The sequence below is a fragment of the Salvelinus namaycush genome, unplaced genomic scaffold, assembly GCF_016432855.1.
Source record: "Salvelinus namaycush isolate Seneca unplaced genomic scaffold, SaNama_1.0 Scaffold118, whole genome shotgun sequence".
Taxonomy (NCBI): Eukaryota; Metazoa; Chordata; class Actinopteri; order Salmoniformes; family Salmonidae; genus Salvelinus; species Salvelinus namaycush.
This window is the reverse complement of record NW_024057875.1, coordinates 301,044-319,224: the sequence shown is the minus strand read 5'-3', so window position 1 is coordinate 319,224 and position 18,181 is coordinate 301,044. Positions and strand designations below refer to the sequence as shown.

Here is an 18,181-nt window from a genome sequence, read left to right as displayed (position 1 = left end):
CCTGGGCCCTCTACTACCTCTTCAACTGCTTCAGAGCGGTAGGTGACATCACCACACTACATTATCATCATCGCCTGGGCCCTCTACTACCTCTTCAACTCCATCAGAGCGGTAGGTGACATCACCACACTACATTATCATCATCGCCTGGGCCCTCGACTACCTCTTCAACTGCTTCAGAGCGGTAGGTGACATCACCACACTACATTATCATCATCGCCTGGGCCCTCTACTACCTCTTCAACTCCTTCAGAGGTAGGTGACATCACCACACTACATTATCATCATCGCCTGGGCCCTCTACTACCTCTTCAACTCCATCAGAGCGGTAGGTGACATCACCACACTACATTATCATCATCGCCTGGGCCCTCTACTACCGTTTCAACTGCTTCAGAGAGGTAGATGACATCACCACACTACATTATCATCATCGCCTGGGCCCTCAACTACCTCTTCAACTGCTTCAGAGCGGTAGGTGACATCACCACACTACATTATCATCATCGCCTGGGCCCTCTACTACCTCTTCAACTCCTTCAGAGGTAGGTGACATCACCACACTACATTATCATCATCGCCTGGGCCCTCTACTACCGCTTCAACTCCATCAGAGCAGTAGGTGACATCACCACACTACATTATCATCATCGCCTGGGCCCTCTACTTCCTCTTCAACTCCTTCAGAGGTAGGTGACATCACCACACTACATTATCATCATCGCCTGGGCCCTCTACTACCTCTTCAACTGTACAGTGAAATGCTTGCTAACTCTCCTCAACAATGCAGGACAATATCTGTCCCAGATCTGTTCCTGCTGTCTTGCCAACTTTTACATGTTTTATTTATTTCACCTTTATTTAACCAGGTAGGCCAGTTGAGAACAATTTCTGATTTACAACTGCGACCTGGCCAAGAAAAATCTATGTACAGGGTGTGCAAATGTAGAAGAGTAGGGAGGTAGGCAATAAATAGGCCATAGAGGTGAAAATAATGACAATTTAGCATTAATACTGGAGTGATGGATGTGCAGATGATGATGTGCAAGTGGAGATACTGGGGTGCAAAGAGCAAGAGGGTAAGTAATAATATGGGGATGAGGTAGTCGGGTGTGCTATTTACAGATTGGCTGTGTACAGGTACAGTGATCGGTACGCTGCTCTGACAGCTGATGCTTAAAGTTAGAGAGGGAGATATAAGACTCCAGCTTCAGTGATTTTTGCAATTCGTTCCAGTCATTGGCAGCAGAGAACTGGAAGGAAAGGCGGCCAAAGGGGGTGTTGGCTTTGGGGATGACCAGTGAGATATACCTGCTGGAGCGCGTGCTACGGGTGGGTGTTGCTATGGTGACCAGTGAGCTGAGATAAGGCGGGGCTTTACCTAGCATAGACTTATAGATTACCTGGAGCCAGTGGGTTTAGCAACGAATATGTAGTGAGGGCCAGCCAACGAGAGTGTACAGGTCGCAGTGGTGGGTAGTATATGGGGCTTCAGTGACAAAACGGATGGCACTGTGATAGACTACATCCAATTTGCTGAGTAGAGTGTTGGAGGCTATTTTGTAAATGACATCGCCGAAGTCAAGGATAGGTAGGATAGTCAGTTTTACGAGGGTATGTTTGGCAGCATGAGTGAAGGAGGCTTTGTTGCTAAATAGGAAGCCGATTCTAGATTTAATTTTGGATTGGAGATGCTTAACGTGAGTCTGGAAGGAGAGTTTACAGTCTAACCAGACACCGAGGTATTTATAGTTGCCCACATATTCTAACTTCAACGGTCATTGACTCCTATGGTCATAGCCTGGTTCCAGATCTGTTTGTGCTCTGTTGCCGACTCAGCAGAAAGCACAAACAAATCTGGAACCAGGCTATGGAATAAGCAGTAAATAAATGGAATAGTTTATTGTCCTTCAAGGAGTATATACTTTGCTCTGACTTCATTGCTTAACTATGTGACCTGACCAGAAATCAGTGTGGGTTGAATACGTTATAGACTATAACTATCAAATGCTCTAAGAAATACGCAGGCCTTAGTCAAACTTAGTCAATAGAGTTACTGAGTAGTTCACTTAATAGTGTTCTCACTGCTGTTCACTGTGGCTGTTCATTTTGTTCCACACAAAGACCTGAGACAGAGTTATTACATCTGTACAGACAGTCTCCATCACCACTCTTCTCACACCAGACAGGAGCACAAAGAGATGGGTCAGGAGTGTGCGGGGAGAGAGAGAGAGAGGCAGTTGGAGGTAGAGAGAGAAAGAGAGATGGAGGGAGGGTGGAGAGGGAGGGAGACAGGAGGGAGAGGGAGGGAGACATCACTGAAATGAAGCAGACAATCTGAGACACTAAGAGCTTTCCACTCAGAAGTGGTGAAGAAATACATATATGATGATAATGATGACCTGAGAACAGGAAATAAAATGGTTCTAAGCATAGAGTGTGCCCGAGACTCCATTACGGGTTCTTTCATCTCGGTTAACTGAGATGTCATTTTGGTCAGATACGTAGTCCGTCCACGGGAGATTGGTGTGTTTAGTGGTTTGTAGTTTTTACATATAGCTTACAGTAACATAAATTAATGAAAATGCTATTATGTTCTTTGACCTTACCTAAGACCTTCATAAATATAACCGAAGGATTGATTGCAGCAATAGTGCAGCAATTAGACAAGGTGGGAAGACCTTTAGTTTCTACATGACAATGAAAACCCTGAACCCATTGACTTCAATTCAAATGACTATTTTCTTGAGGGAGCTTCTTGTGTAGAATGGCTCCTATGACAAACTAACAGCACATACAAATAAATACAAGCAGGCAGTAGAGGACAGGACAAAGGTGACACAAGTTACTCACTCCATCATAAAACATCAGATTCCTACCATAATAGTCTCCTGTACCAGCCAGCTCTGAGCCTGGGGAGGAGGCTACTACCATACATCATTGATTACTACCCTACTGTATGAGTTAAATAGCTCTCTGCTCTCCAATGTTCTCCTTTATGCAATGGACAATGCTAATGCATGTTGGTGCTAATCTTATGTCTGTCTGTCTTTCTGTTTCCCCCCTCAACTCCTTGTTCTCGTCTCTTTCTGTCTTCCTGTTTGTCTCTTTGAATGACACAATGACACCCCCTCTCTCCTTTCTTTCTCCCCCTCTGTCTCTCCATCTCTCTCCATCTCTGTCTCTATCTCTCTCTAGGATTTGCCGTGGGAGGGTTGTGATAACCCGTGGAACACAGAGAAATGTTTCTCCAACTACAGTTTGACAGACACCACCAACCTCACCAGTGCCGTCACTGAGTTCTGGGAGTACGTCAAATCATTTATTTTAACACTTGAATTGTGGGGTTTCTAATGGTTTTTCATTTTTCATTCTAGCCTACATTAATCTAAATGAATGAAAACGCTATTATGTTCTTTAAAAAAAAAATCTATATACTAATGACCTTCATAAATATAACCAAATTATTGTTTTTCCGATAGCATACATTAAATGTATTTATTAGACTGTTAGGTTGTTGACATCCAAAAGACACGTCATTGGCTGGAAGTGGGGTCCCTGGAGTCCAGGCATTTCTAGTGTTAAACTTCTATAATTGTTCACTGAGTCATGTGAAAAGCATGGGGTCAAAGGTGGAACATACGTGTGTGTATATTAAATGTGTGTGTGGTTGACCTGAGAGTGTGCATAACTGTTTGTTTGTGTGTGGCCTGTCTGTCTGTATGTGTGCGTGTGATCATGTGTGTGTATAACCTGTCCGAAAGTATGTGTGTGATCCAGGTGTGTGTGACTGCACTGACCGGTATGTGTGTGTGTCCGCCAGGCGGAACATGCACCAGCTGTCCAGTGGTCTGGAGGAGCCTGGTGAGGTGCGCTGGCCCCTGGCTGGAACTCTGGCTCTGTCCTGGATCCTGGTCTACTTCTCTATCTGGAAAGGAGTGGAGTGGACAGGGAAGGTCAGGCCTGCTCTTATTATTACTCTCTCTCTTTCATGTCTCTTTCTCTCTCTCTTTTTCCATCTCTCTTTTTCTGTCTTGGTGCTTTCGTCTCGGTCTCCTTATGTCTGGGTGTCTCCTCTCTCTCGCTGGCACTCCATCTGGCACATCTCCATCTCTCTCTCTCTCTCTCTGGCAAAAGGTATTTAATGAAAACTCTCGTCACCTGTAAGACACATCAACCACAATACAATTGATAGAACGGCTAAATCCATTTCAGCAACATCATATACTAAAGTTCAACCCTGATACATGCAGCAGGCCACAGCCTCCTTCCATGACGGTAACCGGGCAAAAAAAAATGCATTAACAACTTTGTCGAGTTAGGGGGTGTTAAATTAACGCTCACTTTTAAGAAAATAAATGTATGAGCAAGGAACACATCTTCGCATTCTGCTCCGAGGGTAATTGGAATTTAATGTGAACTGCATAAAGCAGAAAATTAACTCCCCCAAGGCCCTGGCCTTGATGGAATTTACCAATTAAACACAATCATTATTTGACAAAGTGCAAAGCACGTTCACAGATCTCTGTCAGGAGAGGAAGGCGAGAAGGAAGTAAAATGTTTCAGTCCCTAGTGGGGAATGTTTCAGTCTGCTCATGTACCATTGAGGCTGGAAGTTCACCCTCATTTGGGGTTTTTGTTAGTCAACTACCCACCTTTTCACTCCTCACCAACACACCATGTCTGTTATTCAGGTGGTCTATTTCTCTGTCCCCTATCTGTTATTCAGGTGGTCTATTTCTCTGTCCCCTATCTGTTATTCAGGTGGTCTATTTCTCTGTCCCCTATCTGTTATTCAGGTGGTCTATTTCTCTGTCCCCTATCTGTTATTCAGGTGGTCTATTTCTCTGTCCCCTATCTGTTATTCAGGTGGTCTATTTCTCTGTCCCCTATCTGTTATTCAGGTGGTCTATTTCTCTGTCCCCTATCTGTTATTCAGGTGGTCTATTTCTCTGTCCCCTATCTGTTATTCAGGTGGTCTATTTCTCTGTCCCCTATCTGTTATTCAGGTGGTTTATTTCTCTGTCCCCTATCTGTTATTCAGGTGGTTTATTTCTCTGTCCCCTATCTGTTATTCAGGTGGTCTATTTCTCCGCCACGTACCCCTACCTCATGCTGTTCATCCTGTTTTTTCGTGGGGTCACTCTCCCCGGGGCCAAGGAGGGCATTCTTTTCTACATCACCCCCGACTTCAACAAACTCCTCAAGTCTGAGGTACGGTGGCCCCTAAGAGTCACACACTCACAGACCATATGTCTATGCACACACTGAAATGTCAACAGGAAAAATAAGATATGTTTAATGTCTTGAAATGTGAAAACTGTCCTTAAATAATGTGTGTGTGTTTGTCTGACTACTCTCCCAGGTGTGGCTGGACGCTGCCACTCAGATCTTCTTCTCCTATGGACTGGGTCTGGGTTCGCTCATAGCCTTGGGAAGCTACAACTCCTTCAACAACGATGTGTACAGGTAAGCAACCCCCACAGCCTCTCCTTTATGCCTTATGCCCCTGTTAGTGACCCACTGGTTTCAAACCTGGGTCTCATGTGTGCATCAAGAATGAGCTAAAGCCTGTGGATTTTCTCAGGGAGCTAACGCACATCTTCAGGTAAGGCTCATTAAACCACCTCTATTACATGTTAAAAACCTAGATGATGGAACCATTCTATTTGCTTTGATTCTATACTTCTGGGTTCCACTCCCTCTTTCCTCTATTTGATTTGATTCTATACTTCTGGGTTCCACTCCATCTTTCCTCTATTTGCTTTAATTTGTTCTGTCCTTTTCTTGTTTCTTTCTTCTGTGGTGTTCCATTATGGTGTCCTGTCTACTTACCAATACCAAACATGGGTTGTGTTTTTCTCTCCTGTCAGGGACTCCCTCATCGTGTGCTGTATAAACTCCTTCACCAGCATGTTTGCGGGCTTTGTCATCTTCTCCATTGTGGGCTTCATGTCATACATCACCAAGAAGCCTGTCCAGGAGCTAGCTGCCTCCGGTACAGTGCAGTTAGCTCCCTACTGCAACATTCACTGTTATTGACGTCGGAGTCTGCTGTTCCTGATTAACACCACAGAGTCAAACCGAGTTGTACTGACCTGGTCTAATTACACATCCAGTATAGTTTCTGAAACAGTGCTGGAAAGGACAATGTCTAAATAAAATATAGAGTATGTTCAGACTCTTTAGCAGGGGAGTCAAACTCATTCCACGGAGGACCTAGTGTCTGTGGGTTTTTGGTTTTTCCTTTCAATGAAGACCTAGTCAACCAAGTAAGGGGAGGTCATTACTAATTAGTGACATTAATTCATCAATCAAGTACAAGGGAGGAGTGAAAACCCGCAGACACTCGGCCCTCCATGGAATGAGTTTGAAACATGTCCTATAGTGTCATTGCGTCACTGGTTATCTTCTTCTTGATACAGTAAAAGTAATGAATTGATTAATGCCACTGATTGGCCACAGACTCCACTCAACTTGTGCCCGAGGGCCTGAATTAGTCGCTGATTAGAGGGGAAGAATTAAAATGAGCAGCACTTCTTCTGACATAAGATAAAAGGGGTAATAGTGATCCTAATCAACTCATCAATTGATGCCAAATAAATGATTGGTTTCTTAGATAAATGTAAGATACAATACAGGATGTAAGTAAAACATACACTTTTTATTCAACAGAAGAGATTTCATATGGTACAATAATTATCATGGTGTGCATTAATGTGTCCATTTGAGGTGTGCAGTGAAGTGTGATTATGCAATGTGGGCTGAGGCTCAATGATGTGGTTTGGGGTCTAACTTAAGGCCTAGACTTAGCTCACTGTGATTGGTGTGGTGTCTAACTCAAGGCCCAGGCTTGGCGTTCTTGGCCTACCCCCAGGCCGTGACTCAGCTGCCCATGTCCTCCCTGTGGGCCATCCTGTTCTTCTCCATGCTGATGATGCTGGGGCTAGACAGCCAGGTGAGGATCCCACCTAGAGTCACCTGACACCCAGATAACTAGCAAGGGAAGAGAGGTGTTAGTGGTGAGAACCAGACAGACAACAGACAAGCCAACATTACAATTCATTACAGCAGAACAAAGGGAATAACAGAACGGCAGGTAGATATGTTACAAGTGGCTTGTTGCTACTGAGTAGACGTTACATAGAATTACCACTGTTATTTTCATTTTCAACAGAAGCGTCCAGGTGACCCTGCAGAAGTTGGCAGCCTGTTAGAGTTCTCTGGTGCAAGACCTGAGTGAACCAACGTGTGTGTGTTAACCTGTGTGCTCTGCCTGTAGTTCTGTACCGTGGAGGGCTTCGTCACGGCTCTGATGGATGAGTTCCCCATGGTGCTGAGGAAGAGGAAGAAGGTCTTTATCCTCGGCATCTGTCTAATCTCCTTCCTCATCGGCTTCTCCAACATCACACAGGTAACACAGTGTGTGTGTGTGTGTGTGTGTGTGTGTGTGTGTGTGTGTGTGTGTGTGTGTGTGTGTGTGTGTGTGTGTGTGTGTGTGTGTGTGTGTGTGTGTGTGTTGAGCCTTTGAACAATCCTCTATGGCTGCGATGCTTCCCCAGGGTGGTCTGTACGTCTTCAAGCTGTTTGATTACTACTCTGCCAGCGGGATGTGCCTCCTCTTCCTCGTCTTCTTCGAAACCATCTCGATTTCCTGGTTCTATGGTAGGACACAGTAAGCTTCTATACCATTAGGAAAATATAGGATCTATCATTGTTGTTTTCTACAAGCATACATCCTGTTTAAACATGATTCATGTATATGTCTACAGTTAATACTAATAATACAGTCTCTTTACGTACACAAGAAAACCAGAAGGATCAACAGTTATAAAATCACATCATAAAATAAGTATAAGTACCCTAAACATGATGACAGACTGACCATGGAGAACCCTAAACATGATGACAGACTGACCATGGGGAACCCTAAACATGATGAGAGACTGACCATGGAGAACCCTAAACATGATGACAGACTGACCATGGAGAACCCTAAACATGATGACAGACTGACCATGGAGAACCCGAAACATGATGACAGACTGACCATGGAGAACCCTAAACATGATGACAGACTAACCATGGAGAACCCTAAACATGATGACAGACTGACCATGGAGAACACTAAACATGATGACAGACTGACCATGGAGAACCCTAAACATGATGACAGACTGACCATGGAGAACCCTAAACATGATGACAGACTGACCATGGAGAACACTAAACATGATGACAGACTGACCCTGGAGAACACTAAACATAAGAACAGACTGACCATGGAGAACACTAAACATGATGACAGACTGACCATGGCGAACACTAAACATGATGACAGACTGACCATGGAGAACCCTAAACAAGATGACAGACTGACCATGGAGAACCCTAAACATGATGACAGACTGACCATGGAGAACACTAAACATGATGACAGACTGACCATGGAGAACACTAAACATGATGACAGACTGACCATGGAGAACACTAAACATGATGACAGACTGACAATGGAGAACACTAAACATAAGAACAGACTGACCATGGAGAACACTAAACATGATGACAGACTGACCATGGAGAACACTAAACATGATGATAGACTGACCATGGAGAACACTAAACATGATGACAGACTGACCATGGAGAACACTAAACATGATGACAGACTGACCCTGGAGAACACTAAACATAAGAACAGACTGACCATGGAGAACACTAAACATGATGACAGACTGACCATGGCGAACACTAAACATGATGACAGACTGACCATGGAGAACCCTAAACAAGATGACAGACTGACCATGGAGAACCCTAAACATGATGACAGACTGACCATGGAGAACACTAAACATGATGACAGACTGACCATGGAGAACACTAAACATGATGACAGACTGACCCTGGAGAACACTAAACATAAGAACAGACTGACCATGGAGAACCCTAAACATGATGACAGACTGACCATGGAGAACACTAAACATGATGACAGACTGACCATGGAGAACACTAAACATAAGAACAGACTGACCATGGAGAACCCTAAACATGATGACAGACTGACCATGGAGAACACTAAACATGATGACAGACTGACCATGGAGAACACTAAACATAAGAACAGACTGACCATGGAGAACCCTAAACATGATGACAGACTGACCATGGAGAACACTAAACATGATGACAGACTAACCAGAGAGAAGACTAAACATGATGACAGACTAACCATGGAGAACACTAAACATGATAACAGACTGACCATGGAGAACACTAAACATGATGACAGACTAACCAGAGAGAAGACTAAACATGATGACAGACTGACCATGGAGAACACTAAACATGATGACAGACTGACCATGGAGAACACTAAACATGATGACAGACTAACCATGGAGAACACTAAACATGATGACAGACTGACCATGGAGAACACTAAACATGATGACAGACTGACCATGGAGAACACTAAACATGATGACAGACTGACCATGGAGAACACTAAACATGATGACAGACTGACCATGGAGAACACTAAACATGATGACAGACTGACCATGGAGAACACTAAACATGATGACATATGCAGTTGAGGTCGGAAGTTTACATACACCTTAGCCAAATACATTTAAACTCAGTTTATCACAATTCCTGACATTTAATCCTCGTAAGAATTCCCTGTCTTAGGTCAGTTAGGATCAACACTTTATTTTAAGAATGTGAAATGTCAGAATAATAGTAGAGAGAATTATTTATTTCAGCTTTTATTTCTTTCATCACATTTCCAGTGCGTCAGAAGTTTACATACACTCAATTTGTATTTGGTAGCATTGCCTTTAAATTGTTTAACTTGGGTCAAACATTTCAGGTAGCCTTCCACTAGCTTCCCACAATAAGTTGGGGGAATTTTGGCACATTCCTCCTGACAGAGCTGGTGTAACTGAGTCAGGTTTGTAGGCATCCTTGCTCGCACACACTTTTTCAGTTCTGCCCACAAATGTTCTATAGGATTGAGGTCAGGGCTTTGTGATGGCCCGTCCAATACCTTGACTTTGTTGTCCTTAAGCCATTTTGCCACAACTTTGGAAGTATGCTTGAGTCATTGTCCATTTGGAAGACCCATTTGCGACCAAGCTTTAACTTCCTGACTGATGTCTTGCCTCATGATGCCATCTATTTTGGGAAGTGCACCAGTCTCTCCTGCAGCAAAGCACCCCCACAACATGATGCTGCCACCCCCGGGATGGTGTTCTTCGACTTGCAAGTGTCCCCCTTTTTCCTCCAAACATAACGATGGTCATTATGACCAAAGAGTTCTATTTTTGTTTCATCAGACCAGAGGACATTTCTCCAAAAAGTACGATCTTTGTCCCATGTGCAGTTGCAAACCGTAGTCTGGCTTTTTTATGGTGGTTTTGAAACAGTGGCTTCTTCCTTGCTGAGCTGCTTTTCAGGTTATGTCGATATAGGACTCGTTTTACTGTGGATATAGATACTTTTGTACCTGTTTCCTCCAGCATCTTCACAAGGCCCTTTGCTGTTGTTCTGGGATTGATTTGCACTTTTCGCACCAAAGTACGTTCATCTCTAGGAGACAGAACGCGTCTCCTTCCTGAACATTATGACAGGTGCATGGTCCCATGGTGTTTAAACTTGCGTACTATTGCTTGTACAGATGAACGTGGTACCTTCAGGTGTTTGGAAATTGCTCCCAAGGATGAACCAGACTTGTGTAGGTCTACAATTTTTTTCTGAGGTCTTGGCTGATTTCTTTTGATTTTCCCATGATGCCAAGCAAAGATACAGAGTTTGAAGGTAGGCCTTGAAATACATCCACAGGTACACCTCCAATTGACTCAAATGATGTCAATTAGCCTATCAGAAGCTTCTAAAGACATTACATAATTTTCTGTAATTTTCCAAGCTGTTTAAAGGCACAGTCAACTTAGTGTATGTAAACTTCTGACCCACTGGAATTGTGATACATTGAATTATAAGTGAAATAATCTGTCTGTAAACAATTGTTGGAAAAAATACTTGTGTCATGCACAAAGTAGATGTCCTAACCAACTTGCCAAACCTATAGTTGGTGGAGTGGTTGAAAAACGAGTTTTAATGACTCCAACCTAAGTGTATGTAAACTTCCAACTTCAACTGTACATTTAGAAATAACACATATGGAATCATGTATTAACCAAAAAAGTGTTAAACAAATCAAAATATATTTTTTAAGTGTGTCTTGAATTCTAAAGAAATCACTGACAGTGTCACCAGCAAAGCGCCCCCACACCATTGTACCTCCTCCTCCATGCTTCACGATGGGAACCACACATGCGGAGATCATCCGTTCATCTACTCTGCGTCTCACAACGACACAGCGGTTGGAACCAAAAAATAATAATTTGGACTCATCACACCAAAGGACAGATTTCCACCGGTCTAATGCCCATTGCTAGTGTTTCTTGGCCTAAGCAAGTCTCTTCTTATTATTGTTGTCCTTTAGTAGTGGTTTCTTTGCAGCAATTCAATCATGAAGGCCTGATTCACACAGTCTCCTCTGAACAGTTGATGTTGAGATGTCTGTTACTTGAACTCTGTGAAGCATTTATTTGGACTATAATCTAAGGTGCAGTTAACTCTTACGAAGTCATCCTCTGAAGCAGAGGTAACTCTGGGTCTTCCTTTCCTGTGGCGGTCCTCATGAGAGCCAGTTTCATCATAGCGCTTGATGGTTTTTGTGACTGCACTTGAAGAAATGTTCAATGTTCTCGATATATCCCGGATTGACTGACCTTCATGTCTTAAAGTAATGATGGGCTGTAATTTTTCTTGGCTTATTTGAGCTGCTCTTGCCATAATATGGACTTGGTCTTTTATCAAATAGGGCTATCTTCTGTATACCACCCCTACCTTGTCACAACACAACTGATTGGCTCAAACGCATTAAGAAGGAAAGAAATTTCACAAATGTACTTGTAACAAGGCATACCTGTAATTGAAATTCATTCCAGGTGACTACCTCATGAAGCTGGTTGAGAGAATACCAAGAGTGTGCAAAGCTGTCATCAAGGCAGCTTTGCACACTACTTTATATTTGAGATTCTACTTTGAAGAATCTCAAATATAAAATATATTTTGATTTAACACTTTTTTGATTACTACATGTGTTATTTCATAGCTTTGATGTCTTCACTATTATTCTACCATGTAGAAAATTGTAAAAATAAAGACAATGACTTCTTGTGTCCAAACTTTTGACTGGTACTGTATATATACATACAGTACATATCTTTTAAAAATATATTTTCCTTTATTATTTTCCACTAACCCTGTCATGCTAAGTTGACCAAGTTTCTTGATGAGGGAGTTGGGGCTCATGAGCATGATCTCAGTATTGTTGTAATTTAGTTTTAAAAAGTTATTGCTTATCCAAGTTTTCACTTCACTGAGTAAGTCAACAACAGCTGGCTGCCTAGCTAACTCAAAGCACATCAACAGTCCCACTTGAGACATAGCCTACAGATAACATTTGGGCTGTCTTGACATATAACCTATAAATCGTCACCTTGTGTAGTTTGTTCAATGCTCTCTCTCGCTCTGTCTTAGGAGCTGATAAGTTCTATGGGGACATTGAAGAGATGATTGGCTATCGGCCCTGCGGCTGGTGGAAGCTCTGCTGGAAGTTCTTCACTCCAGCAATCTGCCTGGTAACTGCCATTTCCATTCAGGCTTCTCATTGGTTTTCAATGTGTTTAAATCCTCAGGGAAATCATACTTAACCCTGTATCTCAGAAACACTGGTTGTGTCCCAAATGGCATCCTATTTCCTATATAGTGCATAATGTATACATTTTTTTTCAGCATCCAGGAATTTTGTACAGATCCTTGAAACATGGGGCTGTGCATTATCATGTTGAAAGATGAGGTGATGGCGGGTGATGAATGGCACGACAATGGGCCTCAGGATATCGTCACGGTATCTCTGTGCATTCAAATTGCCATAGACAAAATGTAATTGTGTTCATTGTCCGTAGCTTGTGCCTGCCCATACTATAACCCCACCGCCACCATGGAGCACTCTGTTCACAACGTTGACATCAGCAAACCGCTCACCCACTAGACGCCATATACATGGTCTGCGGTTGTGAGGCCGGTTGGACATACTGCCAAATTCTCTAAAACGACTTTGGTAGAGAAATTATCATTCAATTCTCTAGCAACAGCTCTGATGGACATTCCTGCAGCCAGCATGCCAATTGCACACTCCCTTAAAACTTGCAACATCTGTGGCATTGTGTTGTGTGACAAAGCTGCACATTTTAGAGTGGCCCTTTATTGCCCCCAGCACAAGGTGCACCTGTGTAATGATCATGCTGTTTAATCAGCTTCTTGATATGCCACACCTTTCAGGTGGATGGATTATCTTGGCAAAGGAGAAATGCTCACTAACAGGCATGTAAACAAATTTGTCTACAAAATTTGAGAGAAATATGCTTTTTGTGTGTATGGAAAGTTCCTGCGTTCAGCTCATGAAACATGGGCGCAACACTTTGCATGTTGCATATATATTTTTGTTCAGTATACGTGTATTTTATTTTAATGGATTTTCTTTTACCATTTAGTACGAAACAAAAACACACACAAAACAATACAAAAAACACAGCTGCCAGACATATGAAGTGAAGTATTGCTTAAGTAAGAAATGGGACAATAGAACAACACTATGACAGTTACAACACTCCTCAGTGTTCACAATCAGTCTCTGTCCAGAATAAATCTGTGGAGGAGTTAGTCCTGAGAAAAGGCATGTAGTGCATGAAGTTTTCACAGTGGCCCATAGGGCTGTATCAACATGGGAAGATCAATGTTCTAGACACATCTATGGGATGCTATCGTTATTCTGACTGTGTGATGGAGTACTGCTCTCCCCTACTCAGTTAATCACTTACTAACTGGCCAACTTAACCTATTTGGCTGAACTTATGCTATCTGGCCGGCTGGCCGAACATGTCCTACCTGTCCGGACTGACTTGTGCTGTCTGGCCAACTTATCCTATCTGACTGGCTGGCCAAACTTGTCCAGGCTGATTTGTCTTATCTGACTGGCCAGATGGGACCATCTCTTGTCCTATCTGGCCGGCTTGTTTTATCTGGCCAGCCGTCAAACTTGTCCTATCTGGCCGGCTTGTTTTATCTGGCCAGCCGTCAAACTTGTCCTATCTGGCCGGCTTGTTTTATCTGGCCAGCCGTCAAACTTGTCCTATCTGGCCGGCTTGTTTTATCTGGCCAGCCGTCAAACTTGTCCTATCTGGCCGGCATGCCGACTTGTCCCATTTTGTCAGCTTGTCCTATCTCGCCGGTCGGTGTTTTTGTTTTGTTTTTGAGTTTATTTATTTTTACAGGGACAGTGCACATTAATCAACGTTTCAGTAGAAGTGCCGGTTTTAGCCTGCCGGCTAATTTTCAACCGCAGTCCCTGGTCAGGTTATTATTGTGAGATCTGGTATACATCTACGATGTAGTCGGCCTGGAGCATCACCTATTACCTCACCTAATGCAAATGTTTCTGTGTGTGCAGGGAGTGTTTACCTTCAGTGCCATTGAGATGACCCCCCTGACCTTGGGGAAGTACGTGTACCCGGCGTGGGGGCAGGGGATTGGCTGGGTCATGTCTCTGTCATCCATGGTTCTTGTGCCGGGCTATGTCATCTACATGTTCTGCACCTCCAAGGGCGGCATCAAACAGGTACACAGTCAACCAGCAGATCCCACTATGCTCCATATCCTTCCTTTTGGCCCTAAGCCCTCCATAATAGCATGTCTGTAGGGTCTGGATAGGTAGATGCTTGCACCATATTGTTTCCACTATACAAATATACTGCAAATATCGAGGGTTGGGGATAAGGAGAAGGGGTAGAGAGAGATTGGGGACTGGCTAGACATCTCTACCTCTCCCATGCTAAGGGGAAGGGGTAGAGACAGATTGGGGACTGGCTAGACATCTACCTCTCTCATGCTAAGGGGAAGGGGTAGAGACAGATTGGGGACCGGCTAGACATCTCTACCTCTCTCATGCTAAGGGGAAGGGGTAGAGACAGATTGGGGACTGGCTAGACATCTCTACCTCTTTCAGTTGCTCTTTCTTTCTGGTTCCCTCTCACTCTGTTCCATTAGATTTTTTATTTATCTTTTATATCTCCCTCTATGACTCTCTCTGCCCCCCACTCTCTCTCTTTCTCTGCCCCCCCCCTCGCTCTGTCCCCCTCTCTCTCTCTCTCTCTCTCTCTGTCCCCGTCACTCTCTCTCTCTCTCTCTGTCCCCATCACTCTCTGTCCCCTCTGTTTCTCTCTCTCTCTCTGTCCCCTCTATATATCTCTCCCTCTGCCACCCTCTCTCTGTCCCCTTACTCTCTCTCTCTGTGTCCCTTCACTCTTGTCAGTCTCTGGTCGAGTTTGAGAGCATCAATTCTGCTCAGTCTCTGACCACCAACTGAGTAGACTGACTGATCTACAAATAACCTTGCATCATTAATAACGTTTTAATATGATTGTAGACCAGTCAATCTGCTTAGTCGGTGATCAGCTACTGAATAGAATTGATGCTTTCAAACACGGCATTCATCTCTTTATACACCTCTTCCTTTCTCTCCGGTTTTCCCCTCACTCCACCTCTTTCACATATGAGAAGAATGAATAAATTGCTCTAGCTATAAAACGTAATTTATCAAACAGCCCCATTATAATGGAAAAGATTACCTTTTATAATGTAGTCAAAAGCAGACCTGGGTTCAAATGGCATTTGTGCATGACTGATCTTGCCTGGCACCATGAACCAATAGAATAGTCCCAAAAGATGGGCAAACACTACCCAACTGGAATTCCAGGTGGGCTCAAACAAACCCTCAACATATTTTAAGTATTTCAAAGGCTATTTGAACCTAGGTCTGGTTGAAAGTATTATGAGAAATCGCCTTTAGACTGTAGTTGAAAGTATCCCTCATTGCTGGTTCCCTGTCTGTCCGGAACAGCGTTGGCACAAGATGACCACCAGCGCACCTTGTGAACATGCTGCCGTCACACACCAGAATTCACACACAGGAAGTGTGGGCGAAGCCGCCGTCTAACCGGGAATAGGATACAGTTGACTCATGGGCACTGATCTAAGGTCAGTTTAGCGTTTTCCTCCTAATGGTTAAGATTAGGATTTTTGGGTGGGTAAACCGATCCTAGATCTGTTCCTACAGGCAACTTCCACCCAGAATTCCTGACTATGCCGGACACCTAGTCAACACAGGGGTGTATTCACTAGGAACGAACCAAATGACGAACCAAACGAACAAAATGAAAGCCAACAGAAGCAAACAGAATGAAATGGGGAATGACCTACCTGAATTTGTCCAATAGAAACTCTTGTTTCTGTTAGGAGTGAACGATTTCCGTTGCGAAACGTTTTGAAACTATTTGCTACAGTCTTGCTCTAATGAATACACCCCAATATTCAGACAGAGAGAGGCGTCATGGGAGATGCCCTGGCCAAAATGTTTCCATTCCATATGTATCCCCTGGAACTGAATGGTCACATAATATAATGGACTGTATTATTGAACAATACAATGTTTTATCTTCTATGGTACACAGCTGTATACAATTCATAAGGTGACACCAACTTTTTCAGATCTATACAAAGTCATTGTGGCCCACTTTGGCTTACGAACAAATACAAAGCATTTTGTAAAGTATCTGAATAAATTGAAAACATTTGTAATAATTTGAATGTGTTATGGCTGTTTCTTCTACGATGCTGTATGCAGTACATATTGATTAGAGGTAGCGTTCAGCAGTTCAGCGTTTGATATAACAGTTTGTACTATAAATAACAGTTTGTACAATATATTAACATCTCTTAAATGTTTATAACTGCCCTTACGTGAAGATACTGTGTTCGTTTTCAATAGTGTTGAACTGTAAATATTATTCTGTGTCCAAATGCTGTAATAGTGTATGAAATGCAACACAATGTGCTGAATAATGTACTGTATAAAGTAGCCCTATATAAAGGTACTGTACAAGCCAGGAGTAAAACAAATTCAAATGTCTCATGGCTAAATGTGTACTATGAGAAGGGATTTGGTTGGGTATCCTTTCAGTTCAATAAAAGCAAACATAACCACCAAAATACATTTAATCGAGTGTCAACTCTTTTATGCTAGCCTCCCTTTTCACAGATAGGCCTGCTGTATACCATCTCTCACAATACAAAAAGGTCAATACACTTGAATTTGAATAATCTCTACAAATGGAACGGACATGCACTCATTGGAGAGAGCTGTTTATCTCTCCTCTGTTTATCTGTTGCGTTTTGAGAGCCATTTAGTGTTTCTACTTAACTAGCACATTAGTCAGGCAGCCACAACAGCTGACATTCTGCAGAGAGCTCTGATATCTCCTTCCCAGTACTCCTAAAACATGGGACACAGTTTGGGACACAAAAAACAACGGACACAGTGGGAGAAGCCACTCACTAGCCAGGAGTAATTCCTCGCCTAACCTGACCAGAATAAACTACTCACTGGGCACAGATGTCAATTCAACATTTATTCCACGTTGGTTCCATGTAATTTCATTAAAATAAAGTGGAAACAACATTGATTCAACTAGTGTGTGCCTAGTGGGTATTGGCTCTAGTTATCGGCTAGAACTTGGTTCCAAAGGTTTTCCTGATCAGGTCACTTGGTCAGGAAAACCTCTCAGCCTCAACTAGTGAACTGGAGGTATATTTTACAGTAATAGAACATGTTATGTACTATAGTCACTCACATACAGTTTCATAGAACGTTGTGTGTACTCTACCTACTCACATACTGCGCCAGCTGAGGAAACTGGTTAAGTTCTGCACATCCATCATCCTCACTTGTACTATCACCGTCTGGTTTGGGTCTGTGTCTGCCCGCTGCACACGCCAACTGCAGCACATCTTCTGTCACCTGCTATCCATCAAGGACCTGCACGCCTTCAGGACAAGGTAGAGTGCAGGTAAGATCATCGCCCACCCTGCCCACCCCGGACACCCCATCTTTCACTGTCAATGCACTGAATATATTCACCACGGCAGCATCCCTCCCTATGCTTATATAGATATAGCCCCTCTGTAAATGGTATATTCTCACTGT

The 18,181-nt window shown here is 43.2% G+C and overlaps 1 protein-coding gene across 1 annotated transcript in view; it reads left to right on the top strand.

Annotated features, from left to right (window-relative positions):
• LOC120036005 (sodium- and chloride-dependent GABA transporter 1-like) overlaps positions 1 to 18,181 on the top strand; it is a 28,958-nt gene that overhangs the window by 9,006 nt on the left and 1,771 nt on the right. Inside the window, exons 6-15 of the mRNA XM_038982475.1 lie at positions 3,199 to 3,308; positions 3,824 to 3,956; positions 5,080 to 5,214; positions 5,366 to 5,469; positions 5,874 to 5,998; positions 6,846 to 6,958; positions 7,283 to 7,414; positions 7,563 to 7,665; positions 12,619 to 12,719; positions 14,591 to 14,758. Coding sequence (XP_038838403.1) covers positions 3,199 to 3,308; positions 3,824 to 3,956; positions 5,080 to 5,214; positions 5,366 to 5,469; positions 5,874 to 5,998; positions 6,846 to 6,958; positions 7,283 to 7,414; positions 7,563 to 7,665; positions 12,619 to 12,719; positions 14,591 to 14,758 — 1,224 coding nt within the window. The remainder of the gene's footprint in view (positions 1 to 3,198; positions 3,309 to 3,823; positions 3,957 to 5,079; positions 5,215 to 5,365; positions 5,470 to 5,873; positions 5,999 to 6,845; positions 6,959 to 7,282; positions 7,415 to 7,562; positions 7,666 to 12,618; positions 12,720 to 14,590; positions 14,759 to 18,181) is intronic.